General features: G+C 37.6%; 1 protein-coding gene across 1 annotated transcript; it reads left to right on the top strand.

Annotated features, from left to right (window-relative positions):
- Window positions 1–6,486: 6,486 nt before the first annotated feature.
- On the top strand, window positions 6,487–16,176 carry nek8 (NIMA-related kinase 8; the record flags this gene model as incomplete). The annotated part of the gene is given in 15 exon segments (XM_079246361.1): window positions 6,487–6,536; window positions 7,865–8,070; window positions 9,158–9,390; window positions 9,477–9,608; window positions 10,040–10,248; window positions 10,370–10,449; window positions 10,529–10,713; window positions 11,369–11,518; window positions 12,007–12,078; window positions 12,263–12,380; window positions 12,501–12,651; window positions 13,326–13,489; window positions 13,824–13,976; window positions 14,567–14,725; window positions 16,148–16,176. Coding segments are annotated over 15 exon segments (2,088 nt in total). The 5' UTR covers window positions 6,487–6,489.

The raw sequence follows: 16,176 nt of genomic DNA, 5'->3' as shown, positions 1-16,176 counted from the left end.
GATCAGTGTGTCAGGGAGATGTTGGAATTGAATCTTACACCCTGCTGCCTGTCATTCAGCTTCAACAAAACCCGTTATTTTATTAATCTTTCTGTATGGTATTTTAGGCCCTGAAATGCAACATTTCTTTAACGGTTTTGAAACCGTAATGCTGAGTTCTGTTGCCTCCACTATCTGTGAAAACTCAGACAGAAACAGCTGTTTAACTTTCTGCCTCCAAACCAAGCCTGGAAAACTGAATCGCAGAGAAGCTGCTGCTAGCTTTGAGGTTAACTGGCACGGACATGGGACTCTGCTGGTACTAGAAGGCTGCTGTGCGGTTTATTGCTGTAGCTTGTAGCAAAGCATTTCACCTTTAAGCAAGTAGTTTCTCATAGTTGACTTCCTCTGCTCCTGATGCTCACTTTTGCTAGACCATCCAAGGGGCCACTTTTAACAGTGTTGTAAACAGCACCATGTTTGCACATGCACAAACCACTCATTCATTTTCCAAACTGCTTATTCCAATTCAGGGTCGCGGGGAAGCTGGAGCCTATCCCAGCCGGCTTTGGGCGACAGGCAGGGTACACCCTGGACAGCTCGCCAGTCCATCGCAGGGCCACACACAGAGAGACGAACAACCACACTCATGCTCACACTCACTCCTAGGAGGAATTCAGAGTGACCAATTAACCTAACATGCATGTCTTTGGATGGTGGGAGGAAGCTGGAGTACCCAGAGAGAACCCATGCATACACGGGGAGAACATGCAAACTCCACACAGAAAGGCCACTGACCAAACCAGCCAAGGATCGAACCAGTGACCTTCTTGCTGTGAGGCCACAGTGCTAACCACTGCGCCACCGTGCAGCCCCACAAATCACTCTTTCAGTTATATTTTTGAAAAATATAATCTGGCCAGATATTATCACGAGTGGGCCAGTTTTGGTCAGTGGTCTCCCAATTGCCGACCACAGATCCTGTATCGCCAGCAAACAGTTTGTTGGTGAGGAGAGAGAGTTTAGGAAGCTTGTGCCATCCTCTACGGATTTGAAGGTATTTGGTTGAGGGGTCATTGCCCCCTCCTGCCTCTGCCCAAAGCCAGCCTCCATAATAATAATAAAAAGAAGAAAAAAGAAAGCTGTCTTTTTTTTTTTTTTTAAATCATGAGTCAGAAGGCTGCATGTGGTGTAATGGTTAGCACTGTGGCCCCAGAGCAAGAAAGTGGCTGGTTTGATCCTCAGCTGGGGGAGAGGTTTAACGATTCCTCCCACTGTCTGAAGACATGCATGTTAGGAAATTGGTTAGTCTAAATTCTCCATAGGAATGAGAATGGTTGTTTGTCTCTCTGTGAGGGACTGGCGACCTTTCCAATGTGTAACCTGGGTTAGGCAATCATTACATTAATTGGAAAATGAATGAATAAAAATAATAAAAGAAGGAGTCTATTGTAAACAGCTGTCTAGGATATAATAACTCAGTTCAAGGTTATTTGGATTTTTAATTACATGCTGTCTGTGAAGGGCTTTGTAAAGAAACTTGTTGAGCAAGTTTGTTGAGCAAGACAAAAAAAAAAATATCTGGTTTACAATACAAGCCTGTTTAGGGTCAGTTTTCTTACATTTCTCATGTTTACTCAAATATAACTAATAAAACATATAACTAATATGTGGTTCAATAAGCAGCATATTAGTGTTTGGAGTGAGAAACTGTTAAAAAAATATTTTACAATTATAAGATTTTCTGGCAAACTATGTTTGCAGCATAGAAATATGAACCCTGTCTGGACAATGTCCATAAACACATTGTAGGACCAGTTCCCCACTGATGGCCCCTCTGCAGTTTGGTGAAGGGGGTAAAAGAAGCACATCCATACTGCTTCACATTACAGTCAGTGACATGCAGTTATAAAAAGGATATTTTTATTAAAAATCTAAGGCAGGGGTGTCAAACTCCAGTCCTCAAGGGCCGGTGTCCAGCAGCTTATTGTTGTTTCTCTCTACCTACTGATTAAAATCAAATGGATCCAGCAGCTTCTTGTCAACCTGTTTATTAATTTCAGTCAGGGGTGTTGGAGCATGGAGACAACAAAAACCTGCAGGAAACAGGCTCTCGAGAACTGGAGTCTGACACCTGTGATCTCATGATGTTATGAATCAATCCGTAATAGAACTTAGATTTTTGATATTTACACAGCTATCTTGATATAATGGACTCATCATATCTACTTCAAGAATGCAACGTCCTTTGCCCTGACTTGTAATAATAGCGCCACTACAGAACAGGACAGAGGCCAAATAGGGCCAGGCTTGATATCCGGACACTAGTCGCCTGTTTTCATGATCATGTGTCATATAAAAATCAGCATGTCATGACTGGTAGAAGCTTTAACTTTTACTTTAAAAGATTTAGGTTCTTTTGTTATTTTGATAAAGAAAAATCCCATTACAACTTATGCCACAACTACAGCTACCACTACTTCAAGTTCTACTATTACGGTACTACTACTACTACTACTACTACTAATACTAACACTACTACTAATACTACTAATACTAATACTAATACTACTAAAAGTAATAATGATAATAATATGAAGAAGAACCATAACAATAATAATAGTGATAATAATCACCCAATCATTCAATTACCAGGTCTTGAATTAGTTAAGTTCACCTAAGATGAAAACTAACTCATGATGTAACACAGAGCCATTATTAGTTTCTACATTGTTGTGGGGAAGCATTGATTCACTCCTTTCTACAATATCACTTCAGGTCATTCAGGAGTTTGTGGGCATTTTTCTTTTACCCCATGAGTATAAGCCTAAAATATAAGGAGGCTTCTTTTACACATGACTATGAATTCACAAGAGATGTTTAATTCTTTGACCTGGTGAAAGACTTTTAAAATTTTATTCACAGGTGTAATATATTGTTTTATTTCCTGCACATTTCTTTAACATATTGTGATATTTAAATCATTGAAATGAAACACATGCACGTACAATTATCACAAAATGTCACATAATAATACTTTTATGATAGACCAATATATTTAATCAAGTAAAACCAAAATTACCAAAATGCCCAAAGAATGTTTGACTTAAAAAAAAAAAAAAAAAAACGAAAAAAAATGAAGCTGGTTTTTATTAATTAGTATTATTATGGATACTATTGTGATTATGATTATTATGATAATTATGACTAATAATCATAATAATAACAGTGACTATATTACATTATGAAAGTACACCATGAGATGGCAGCAAAAACTTGCAAAAGGACTGAGTCCAACGGAAAAGGAATCTGTTTTTCCTGTAGATGGACTTCCGTTCCACCCACTGACCAGAAGGGATCTCAGCACCCAAAAATCCTCCTGTAAGACTCACCTTCTCAAGAAGACATGTTAGAAAATTTATTGTTAATAACCAGACTGAAAGACTCTATCCTCTTCCCCTTTTTCTTTTCAGACAAAACAATTCTTTTGAATTTAAACAATTACTTACATGAATGAGTATCAATCAGATGCAGATTTTCAAACATGAAGCCTTGAAGCTTGAACGATGAGTAACGAAATTAGAGAGCACAGGGCTCTCTGTAATGAACACCCTGCAGTTAGAAATGTAATGTAATGTAATACAGAATCTTCCGTTTCCTGGATGGCTCAGTGTGGTTAAATGTTGTATGTGCGACACTAAAAGGCCTTTTCTCTTGCTTTTTCATGATCACAAAATCTTGTAATGTTTTGCAGATCAGACAACAGATGCTAAAAGGTTTTTTGTAGAAGAAAATGCTGCTGCAGACGGCATGAGAGGTTGTCTCACTATGATGTCATCTGTTTGCGATGAGATGCTTTGTGTCTGAGTTGGAGCTGAAACATATTGATCTTGGGTTGGTTTTTCTTTCTCTTAAAGGCTTGTCAGATAGTGTTACTGTGGAAGTTCTGTGAATAGAAAAAAAATCCCCAAAGACTGTGATTGATCTTCAGTCAACAGATTATATATTGTAAACCAAAAAAGGTCCTTTTTGATCAGAGAGAAGTATCGTTTGACAGATGACCAGGAAAATGTCAGTGATATTTAGGAAAATATTCAAAAACTATTTATATCTTTTGAATTCTTTATTCTTTCGCTGATGTTGCTGCTAGGTTTGTCCCTCAGTTTGTCATGTTCTCATCAATATACAGTGAGCTATAGTAATGAATAAGAATAAATATTAAAACCTCAAAGACTGAATTGTAAAAATATTATTTTGTACAAAGATTACAGGTAAATGAATGCCAGAGAAGCTAGCCATGCCTCCTCTCTGCTTTACAGTTGAGCTCTAGCAGTTACCATAACATGTGTTGTAAAGGCATAACCTGCCAATAATTCAATGATTAATTTCTCTCCTTTTACAACCACAACTCTGTAATATGGTTCTATTCATAAGCACGACTTTTTTTCTTTGTTATGCACTGAAATGCTGTTATGTTTTAATCCAACCAGTCTAACCTTGTTTCCTCTTGAAATATAGTTTTGGATATGCAGGGCCTTGGATTCATTATCTAGCAAATTCTACATTTTCAAAAAAACTGTTATTTTCTTAAGTAATGCTGAGAAAGTTCCTCTTAACTTAAATTAGCAACTTGACTTTTAACACTGTATTTTTAACTTCATGTTTCAGATCTTTTGAGTGTTACACGTTGAGCTTTTCTACTGTAAGCTCTGGGAACAATCACATTTATAACAAGAAAATAAAAACTGTGATTTCATTTGTTGTATGAGCCCTTGCAGACTTAATGCCACTGAATTATATTGACAATACTTGGTCAACTTTAAATATCATATTACTTTAAACACTTCACTTGTTATTATTTGTCTAAAATGTAATTCTTATTTTGTTTTCAAAGCTGTCACATAAACAAGCCATGCATGTTCAGCAGACACGTCATTTTTCTGATCTGAATTATAGGTTTGTCTTACATGTTTTTTTTTATTTTGTTTGTTTGTTTTTTTTTACATTTATGGGGTTTTTCTTTTAGCTTTGCTAAAAAGGTAATGATGCTAGATGAGAAAAGGATTCTCTAGAGAAGATAGGAATAGATGTTTCTCAGCAATGATTAACTTCCCTCACCCACAACTTCCTGTCATAAGTCTTAAAAGACTCAAAAGATTAGAAAGATTAAGCTGCAGGCACATGTTCATACCTGGAGATAAGCACCAGTTTCACTGTCCCACACAGTGCATTCCTGGACACTGACTGTCACATATCTGCTGTTGACAGAGGGCCAAATATGTCACTAAGCTGGTTGGAGGAGTGGCACATATACCTCAAGGCTCTTTGAGGTGCTTCTCTGTTGAGATAGTATATCCCTGAGAAAGAGCAAAGTATTGTTTGTAAAATCACAGACTCCCTTCCATCTAGCTTTTGAAAAAAAAAAATTAGTAAGGAAAGGTTCAATTACGTGTCAATTACTGTTTGTGGAGATATATCATTATTTCAGATTGATAGCAATGGTGGAGGTATGCACTTCAACACAACACAGAGCAGCCTTTGTCGCAACACAAAGCATTTATTATCCCCATCATGGTGGAGAGGCGAAACAGTAGTCATGCATAAACTTTCCAGCTTATCTCAGATGAGGGGAAGGCGCTTCATAATCACCAGGTGTCTGGATGTAGGACTCTGAGGTATCTGAAGTCCAGGGTTAAGACGTTGCACTCATCACCAGTGTCTTACTGGTTGTCACCACCTCACGGCTACACTCCACTTTTCCTCTTTTTTTTTTTTCCATTTTTTTTAACATCAGTACACTTCACTTATTTATATTCAGAAACAGCTGTTTGATTTGCTCTATGTGATATTGTAACTTTTCAGAAATGAGAAGGTGTAAAAGATTTAGGTTTTTTTTTTAAATTACAAAAAGTTGGACAGCTTTCATGCTGTTAAAAGGATGCAAATTATTCTTTTACTTAAAAGTCATCTTTGCTGATAGTAAGAATTCTCAGTTAAAAAACATGATGTTGGAAATACTTTGGTATTCATCAGGCTTTTAAAACTGAATGAAGATAATGCAGGAACATATAAAGAGAAAACGTCTTACTGCCAAAAATAAGTCAGCATTATTTATCTGTATTTATATCTGTTGGACAAATTAAAAATGTTAATTTAATGATTTTTGTTCAGTTAAATATGACTTTAGAGAGACATCAAGTAGGTTAATGTATCTTTTTAGTGTCAGACTGAATGACAGGGTTGGAGTTTAAGTAGGCCTATAAACATAAGTCGTAATTTAATATCTCAGGTTTATCATTGTTAAATGTTCTTTTGTTAAACCACACAGAGAAGAAAAAATCACGGCTGGTTCTTTTGTTTTGTTGCCCGCCCACTGAAAATGTGCATGAAAAGCACGTCTTACCTTTTCTATTTAGCCTTTCCGGCTTTTTCAGTTTTGCCCCCTTGTAGTTGCCGTAGTCCAGGGGATGGGTTGCCTGGAAACGGCGGAAACGTTTGTGCGCAGCAGCGATGGAGAAGTATGAGAAAATCAAAGTTGTTGGGAGAGGAGCTTTCGGGTAAACTTTAGTTCAAAATACATGTAGTCGATTCACCATACAGGCAGCTGTCTGTTTGAAAATACGGCGCTGTCACACATTCAGTGAAACTCCGTAAACATTCGTTCGTCTGTTTCTCCAAAATGTAGCGGAATGTGGGAGAAAACATCTGGAGGGAGGGGACGGAGACTCGGACATAGTTAATGAAAAAGTTATGGAACATGCTGAAGCGAAGTTGTTATCAAATCTCATTGATTAAGGTTTCTAAATGTTTTTTGTGTATTTAATCTGATAAAGATACAGAAGCTGTTATATGTTTAGAAAAGAAGAAGGAAAAAAAAACTAAATGACAGTGAAATTAGTTAAAATAACCTTTTACAACAGATTGGCACAGTGTGCAGATATCATATATTGTTGAAAGGGAAAGTACCAATACACCTATATAAAGCTCCTAAAATAGGTAAATAATATTTCAGAATTGTTCCTGTAAAGACAAGTTTTAGAGGACATAGCTGTGACTGAGCTAAGGCTTAATAGTTTGAACATAAATTTATAGATGAAACAGTGAAATGTGTTCACAGTGAATGATTGCTGCTGTATTCCTGAGCGACAGCAGTGATTTCCATGACAGAATCACACCTGTTTTTAATGTTGATTTCTTTTAATGTTAGTCTATGAGCCTAAAGATCATCAACATATGTTAGGCCCCTTTCCCAACATTTATTACATGTGTGGTTGCCATCAAAATTAGGAGTTTTGTATTCATTTTAATTTTTAATCAGGTGTGTTGCAGCAGGAAAACCTCTTAAACCTGCAGGACACTGGCAGAAGTTGTCCATAGTTGATGATCCCTGGTATAAACTATCAGGAACAAGGGCTAAAACAGCATGTATAATACTGCAAGAATGTTGCAAATACCTAGAAGTTGCCGTAATTTGTAACCAAGCTTCAAAGTGAGAACAGCTTTGTTTTTCTCTACAGTGACAGCTTGCAAAATACAATTTCAGTACTTCTTTAAACATAATGTTTATTCTGCTGTAGAAAGAACGATTATTTTGTTTTTCTGTGCTGTGCTAAAACTGTTTTGCAATAAGCTGCTTATTTTCTTTTAATGCTATATTTTACTTTATAACAATGAAAATGAAGAAAAAGACTAAACCTGTTTTATGGAACAGTCTCACTATGTTTTTTTTCTTTATCTCTTCTTCAAGCTGTATGTGATGCATCACTGTCACCAACAAAATCAATCCCAAAGCTATTTGAGCTTTACATCACCACATATAAAATGCAACTGTTCTTGATTCAAGAAAATAAGCGTGTCATTTTTCTTCCCTCTCATGGCTTGTCAGGATCGTTCACCTTTGCCGCAGGCGCAGTGATGGGGCTTTTGTCATCCTAAAGGAGATCCCAGTGGAGCAGATGTCACGTGATGAACGTTTGGCAGCTCAGAATGAGTGTCAAGTGCTCAAACTGCTCAACCATCCAAACATCATTGAGTACTATGAGAACTTCCTGGAAGATAAAGCCCTCATGATAGCAATGGAGTATGCACCAGGTAAGCTCAGTTTTGTGTCTTGTTATACAACCTTTTGTTGTTTGTACTGCAGTGGTTTGCTTTTCTCATGCTTTAGAGCTGAAGGGTTTCATTCTTCTTTCCATCCTCACATCAGGCCTGGGAAAACCACTTGAGAACATCTTTATAATACGTACATAAAGATGGTGTTTTAGGGGACCATGTAATCTGGTAGATTATATATGTGTACTGTACAGTGGCATGAATGACTCCAAAATACCTCTGTAGCCTCCACTCATCAGACGACATGCTTTTCCAGTCCATATTTTCTGGCCAAAGACGAGCTCTGAACTTTATCTTAAAGTGTGCTTCATCATTTCTTTATTGGTTTGATATATCTGCTAAACATCAATACCAGCTGATGCTCTGTTTGTTGACAGCTATTAACCTGTCAACAGATAGAGGATAACCCTGAAAATGACATGATCTATGCCATTTTCATGGAGTCAAAAGATTTTTTTTGGACCATGTAAGCACTGAAAAGTTGAGTTACCGGGCTAAACAGTCTCCTGAAATAGTCATTTTATAATTACTATTGCAGAATTACACATTAAAGTGGAACTAAATTATAGAATTACACTTGCGTTGTTTGTTGGTAAAGCATAAATGCTTGCTTGTTACTTTGTGTCTATTTTTTACAATATAGATGTTTTTCTCCCTCATCTTGTTTTATTTACATGTTATTATGTGTTACATTCTGATCAGTCTAGCTATTTGTTGTGTTGCAAGTTTGGGCTTATCTTATTTGCTGTCTGCAATTTGGTATTCATTTTCATAACCTCATGAATTAAACTAAATAAAGCTTAAACAGGAAGGGCAGGGAGTAAAAAATAAACTGTTTATTGTTTGTTTAAGATCCCAAAAGACCTGAGATTTTCTGCTTCACTGCTAGTGGTGAAAAAATAAACACAACTTATATGAAAGGCTACATATTTATCCCTGAAAATCTTTATTGCTTCCAATTTTCCTCTTGTAGTCAGAGTATCTGATGTGTTCCTACATCCCATTAAATTCATTGCTAACTGGATTAATAACTTTATCCAACCCACTAATTGTTTTCTTCTTGCAGGTGGAACCCTAGCTGACTACATACAGAAGCGTTGTAACTCTCTCCTGGATGAGGATACCATTCTTCACTTCTTTGTACAGATCTTGCTTGCTCTGTATCACGTGCACAACAAACTCATCCTGCACCGTGACCTCAAGACTCAGAATATTCTTCTCGATAAGCACCAGATGATTGTCAAAATCGGGGACTTTGGAATCTCCAAAATCCTTGTCAGCAAGAGCAAAGCTTACACAGTTAGCAGATTTACTTTGGTTTGGAACAATAAATAAATAGTAATATGCGTTTGCATGACTTAATAGCTGCTCCTTTTGCTGTGCAGGTGGTTGGGACTCCTTGCTATATCTCACCGGAGCTGTGCGAGGGAAAACCGTATAACCAAAAGAGTGACATCTGGGCTTTGGGCTGTGTGCTATATGAGTTAGCAAGCCTCAAGAGAGCCTTTGAAGCAGCTGTACTTTTTTCCAGTTATTCTTTATTTTTGTGATGTGATAATGCTGCATTAGCTGTAGTGGAATTAATCTTAATAATGGATGCTATATAAAATCTGGCTGTGTACAAAATATATAAAACCCTCTTAAACAAACATTAAAGCTACACCAAAATCCCCATGGGATATTCCCCACATTCCCCACAATATTTAATGTGAAGACTGTAGGTATTCTTGTATCAAAGCATGAAGCATATTGTTGAGGATTTTAATATTCAAAGAATCAATAATTCAATAATTTTGCTTACATTCATGCTTTCCACACTGGATCAGTGTAAGAAGCATATTTGCTTCGGGATGTAATTTGAGGATAAGATAGGGGATTTTGTTACACACATTATTCATATTTATCATAATTTACACTCTCTAATTTCTTTTTTTTTTTTTTTTTTTAGAATCTACCAGCCCTCGTTTTGAAAATCATGAGCGGCACCTTTGCTCCAATCTCAGACCGGTACAGTCCAGAACTCAGACAGCTTATCCTCAACATGCTCAACCTGGATCCATCCAAACGACCTCAACTCAATGAAATAATGGCCCTGCCCATATGCATCAGGCCTCTGCTTAATCTCTACACAGATATAGGCAATGTAAAAATGCGCAGGTGGGCCTTAATACACCAATAATCATAGCAAGACCTTTCAGATTGACAGTGTGCATTGAAATATGACTAGATTCACAATGAGTCTTATCAGTAAGTTAATATTCTTAACTTATTTCTCCAGGGTTGAGAAACCACTCTCCACTGTGCAACCTGGTCCTCAAGGCAGACCAGGAGGGAGAGTTCCTGCCAACAGGTCCAGAGGTAAAGCACATAATATTTTATCACAACTCATCAGGCTGTACCACACCAGTCACAGTAATCACTTCTTGCTTTATTGCAGATAGATTGGTTGGTTTAGGATCCGGAAAGTTGCATTCTCTCCCGCTGTCCTCGGTGTATACGTGGGGAAGTGGCATTACAACTCCTCTCCGTCTGCCAATGCTCAACACTGAGGTGCTTCAGGTGTCTCTTGGCCGCACTCAAAAAATGGGAGTCACAAAGTCTGGGCGTCTAATTACATGGGAGGTCTGTTTGAATCTTGATCTTTTCATACTTTTATAGTTTCCTGAAGTGATCAAATATAAAGAAAAAATCCTTTTTTGGTAGTACTGTTCTTATAGCAAAAAGGTTACTGCTTTGAACCTCACCTCTCAGGATTGAATTTACATGTTTAACATGTGCTCTTTAAGTTAACTTTGGCTTCTTCAGCTATGCAATGGATTAAGCAATAAATCCTAGGTAATAAAGCTGGGTTAATTACAGGTTAAATGCAGATTAAAGGGCGGAATAAGCTCTCGCTCCCAACAATCCTGACCAAAATGAATCCTTTGTTAAGAGTGGATGGATGAAAAATGTTTTTTCCTCTACACAACACCCACCAGTAAAGTAACTGCTGTTCGGTTTGGTCACACAGACTAAAAAAGCATCATTAGAGGGGAATTTATTGAAGAGGCTGATACAGCAGCAAATGTTTGAACTGTTCACACTCCAAACCACTATGATTAATCTGCTGTGTTTCAATTCTTTGAAAGCATAGAAAAGCACTTAAAAGCAGGCATGGTAATATGAAAGAAAAAGGACATTTGGACAAGACTGGGTGTTAAAGGTTAACAGTGTTTTATTGGTGTTTACCAGGTGTGTTCTTCTTTAATACGATATTTATTACGTTATATTGTCCCAGGCTACTTCTGTTGTGTCTAGTGAAACCAGTCTTCCTGGGGTGGTGGAACAGATGCAACCACCCTTCATTTCCCGTTTCCTTGAGGGTCAGTCGGGTGTCACCATCAAGTCTGTGGCCTGCGGCGATCTCTTTACTACCTGCATGACAGGTTGGTGGACTGTTTCTCTTTGTATTGATCAGACAGATCACAGCTGCGCCCAGTCAGTTCAGCAAGAATATAGGAAATCAGTGTTTGCTTTTGCTTTCACACATTTTAACAAATGGCTGTGAAACACAAAGGCAGTATTTGAGGGGAATATGAAAGTGTGGATACAACAGACTCTTTTCTAATACTTTGTTTGTCTGACAGTTTGGAAGTGCTGTTTTTCTTGAGCTCAGACAATGATGTGCTGTTAGTCTGTGCACTGTAGGAAGCTGCCATCAGCTCGTCCAGCATTGCTAAGCAGAAAAGACAGGATTAAAGATCTTTCCTTTCAGCTCATTTCATCACTTTTCACTGTAGTGTCACTGATTAGTGTTTCTTAGATCAGGATTGGAAGCTGTAAAACTGCTCTACTGGTCTACACAGCAACATACATATGTATACTCATCAACTAATGGTGCAGCAAAACTGTTTTTATTTTTAATTTGCAGACAGAGGCATTATCATGACATTTGGAAGTGGGAGCAATGGTTGTCTGGGACATGGTAATTTCAATGATGTAACACAGGTAGGTATTCATAAGAGATCAAGTCACATTTAAAGTAAATTTTAGCTGAAATGTTTTCATCTACGCCTCACTAAAGCTAAAGCATCTAATACAGCATTTCTGTACACCAGTACACTTTATGTTTTATGAAGACTTATTATTATACTAATAATTTCTACGCTCTCTCTTTTTTTTTAACTTGCAGCCTAAGATCGTGGAGGCTCTCCTTGGTTATGAACTGGTTCAGGTTTCTTGTGGCGCTTCCCATGTTCTTGCTGTGACTAATGAAAGAGAAGTGTTTGCCTGGGGAAGAGGAGACAACGGTATAGCTCGTGATTGTTTTTAGCATTATGGTTATCCTTTTTGTTGTTTGTATGTCGCTGATTCATGGTAGCAACCTTCCTCCCAACTCACATTTTAATTGTTGGGTTTCCACTTGAAAGGTCGCCTCGGACTTGGCACCCAAGACACCCACAACTGTCCACAGCAGGTATGTTTACCTGTGGAGTTTGAGGCCCAGAGAGTGGTGTGTGGGGTTGACTGCTCCATGATTATCAGTACTCAGTGCAGAATTGTGGCATGTGGAAGCAACAGGTAAGTATTCTGTTTGTCAACCTGAAACACTTGGAAGAATTGGGTGAAACTGAATTGGACTCTGTTGGATAGAATTTTTTTGTTGGAAACTGAAAAAGTAAAGATTATTATTAAGCATATCAATGGTCAAAAGGTTAAAAAAATAAAAGCTTTTATTTTCATTTCCCGAATTAACACGCATTGCACATGTAAAAGCATTACGATCTAATTAAAATTTTTCATCATCTAAGTCAGATCGCTTGATCAAGCATCCATGCCAACGTGTGAGCTGAAAACTCTGGTTAGAGTGATTTCAGTTAAATAGATGACATTTTGTCCATGTAAGCATGAAAAGCAGGAAAACCACACTTTCATATTTGTTGAGAAGAGTATGTGGAGTTGTGGTGTTTTAAAGGTTTAGAAGGAATGTTTAATGATGCAGAACCAGCAAGACAGCATTCTTCAGAAATGACACAGTGTTTGTACTCACTGCTAATCCCTCTTTTGCAGAACAGATTCGTATGTTTTAGGAAGCAGTAACCAATCAGTTGAGTTTATGTTCATATCAAACATGTTTTACCGACATGTTAACAGGACTTCGGCCCTGAGTCAATCTGCTTCATATATGCTATACAGATATATACATGATTTGACTTAACACTACATATTTTGTCTGTTTTTATTATTGTGTTCAGATTTAATAAGCTTGGGCTGGACAAAATTACTGCGGGAGAGGAACCAAATCCTGCAAATCAAGTAGAGGAAGTTCATTCTTACACTCTGGTTCAGTCTGCTCCACTCAGCACGGAAAAGATTGTTTACATTGACATTGGAACAGCCCACTCTGTTGCTGTCACAGGTCAAGAAATTCACATCACTCTTAAACACACATTTGTTTCTTTTTAGTGTTACCATAATTGTACAAAATAGTGGATGGTTGCGGATTACTTTAACTAAAGGAATACTGGAAAAGATCTCATTCAACATGTTCAGCTTTTTTTTATTAAGGTTTAGGGTATAAGCTAAACAAATTGTTGAAGTTTCACTTTTATTGCACCATCATTGTTAGGAATAAAGCTGCCGGTCATTGTGACATAGCCTTAATTTTAAGATGTAGGAATAAAAGACTTTATTCACCAGAAGTGTTCATCTTATATATCCCCCTCATTGTTTCCTATGTGTTCAAAATGTAGAAAGTGGACAGTGTTTCACGTTTGGTAGCAACCAGCATGGCCAGATGGGCTGCAGTTCCCGACGGGGCAGTCGTCTGCCCTACCTGGTGCCCGGCCTGCAGGGCATCACTATGGCAGCTTGCGGTGACGCCTTCACCCTGGCCATTGGATCTGGTGAGTAGAAAGGAGTTTTATTATCCCCTACATCCAGACAAATGTGGTGGGATTCACAAAAGCTCTCTGGATCTCTGGCACTAATATAAAGCAAAAAGTTTGTGTATTTGTCATTTACAGACTTCTATTTGGCACAACTTTAATTAAAACAAAGACTACAATAACAGATTCACTGTGATGAATTTAGAAACAACTTTCAGGTTTATTTCCATGTGAACTGAAATGTTTTTAATTGATAGCTACATGTAACATATGGTGTGTTTTGACTAATTCTACTTGGGTAAACATACTAAACCTGTAGGGCAGCAGATAATAAACAGACATGTTTGTGTTTAAGTGTGTGTGGGTTTTGTTCTCTCAGTTGAGTGTAAAATGGCCTTCTTGTCGCAGCATCTGGCTCCCTGGGGAGAAGACAACAACTGTAGGTTTTCTTTGTACCAGGGAGGCTTTGTTTGGCTCTTATTGCCAACAGGTCGAACCTTTATTCTGCTGCTGCAGGAGAGACTTATGATTTGTGTGGATTATTGTCTCTTGGGGGTCTTGCTCTGAATTTAGTGACCACTTCCTTTTTTTCTCCTGTTTTTTTGCAGAAGGGGAGGTTTACACATGGGGAAAGGGGGCTCGTGGCAGACTTGGAAGAAAAGAGGAGGATTGTGGGATACCGAAGGGGGTGCAGCTTGAGGAGAGTCACCAGTTCACAGTGACATCAGTGGCTTGTTGTCATGGCAACACTCTGCTGGCAGTGAAACGTAATATTTTGCTTATCGCCTTCTGTTAACAAATGCTTGGAGATGTTGGGATGTGGTGAAAGCAAACTAATCCCTCGATGAAAGATCAGCCGCACTTAAGACAAGCGTCTCTTGGTAGAGTCGGCAGAAACGCTTACGTTGCTGCAGGCTAATGTGAAAGTACTCGTTTGTAAATCTAAATGCACAGTAGTCACTAAAACAGAATGGATTAAAGCATGTCCAGTAACCCTATCACAACATTTAGTCATAAATGCTTATAACATTTATAAAATTATGGATAGATACAAACTATATGACAATAAAGTTTCTTTTGAGAAAATGAGAAAAGTCAGTAAATAGTTATTATGAAAAATCCACAGAAAAACAGTGGCTTAAATAGATATGACGTAGTAACGCATGTACAGATTTCAACTGTTGTTTCATTTCATGACTGCCCAAGCGAAGACAAAGAAAAAGTAACACTTGTAGTTTTGTAATGATACTTTTAGATTTCTGCTTCTTGACCAGACAAATCTGATCTACTAAACACATTACAACCTAATGAAATGTTACTCATATATCTTTCCCAAAGCTGTGCTAGTTTTCAGTTTTTTAACATTAATTTGAGATAGAGTCAGTGAAGAAGATGGGTGACATCTCAAAATACTCAGGACAGATGAGTTAAACATTTCATATCAGCAAAATAATTAAAGACAATCTGCTTTAATATCATCATGAAATATCACAGTATTGTGTTTGATATTTGGTTAACCATCAAACTCTAGCATAGATAAATTGGTAAATTAGCCTAATTTAATCTCAAATTAGTATAGTCAGGGCCATGGAATCAAGCTTAGCCCAAAGTAAAGTACCGGACTTCAGGTGGTACCACTTTATGTATCAGACTGTCACATCTCCTACAGAGATTTGATATATTTGCATTAGTTTAGGTACTCTTGCTATCTTTGCTGAAAGCCATTCTGTAGCCCATTTCCATCCCACTTGAACATACACGTGTGACTTCATCAGTGTCATGTCTGTGTGGATCTATTTGGTTCTCAGAAAGCCATTGCTGAACACGGGATATCAAGACAGTTGCAAAATAAATGTTTACCACCAAATATAACTCTACATGTGACTATAGTAACCTTACATACATAAATAGTCAAATCTGAATATATGAATTAATTGATTAGGCTGATGATCATTTGTAAAATGTAAAAATATTAGAATATGATTAGTTTTTCAAGTCAAGAGGGGCATCAAGGGGGTCATCTTCAGATTCTTTCAGTCCAAAGGAAATGTTTTCAGTGTACAGTCATGTGTATAGAAAAAACACAGAATGGGCCAAATAGTTGCGCCTTAATGTCTGTTAATCATCTTTTCAGCGACTGCTTTTAACTGTACTGATACTCCCATATTGTCTTTTGCTCTTATTAACAGCTCTGTTTGAGGAGCCTGTTCCAAGATGA

The sequence above is a fragment of the Telmatherina bonti genome, assembly GCF_933228915.1.
Source record: "Telmatherina bonti genome assembly, chromosome: 9".
NCBI classification, from domain to species: Eukaryota; Metazoa; Chordata; class Actinopteri; order Atheriniformes; family Telmatherinidae; genus Telmatherina; species Telmatherina bonti.
Note: the sequence above shows the minus strand (reverse complement) of the source record. Positions and strands in the feature narration are given on the sequence as shown.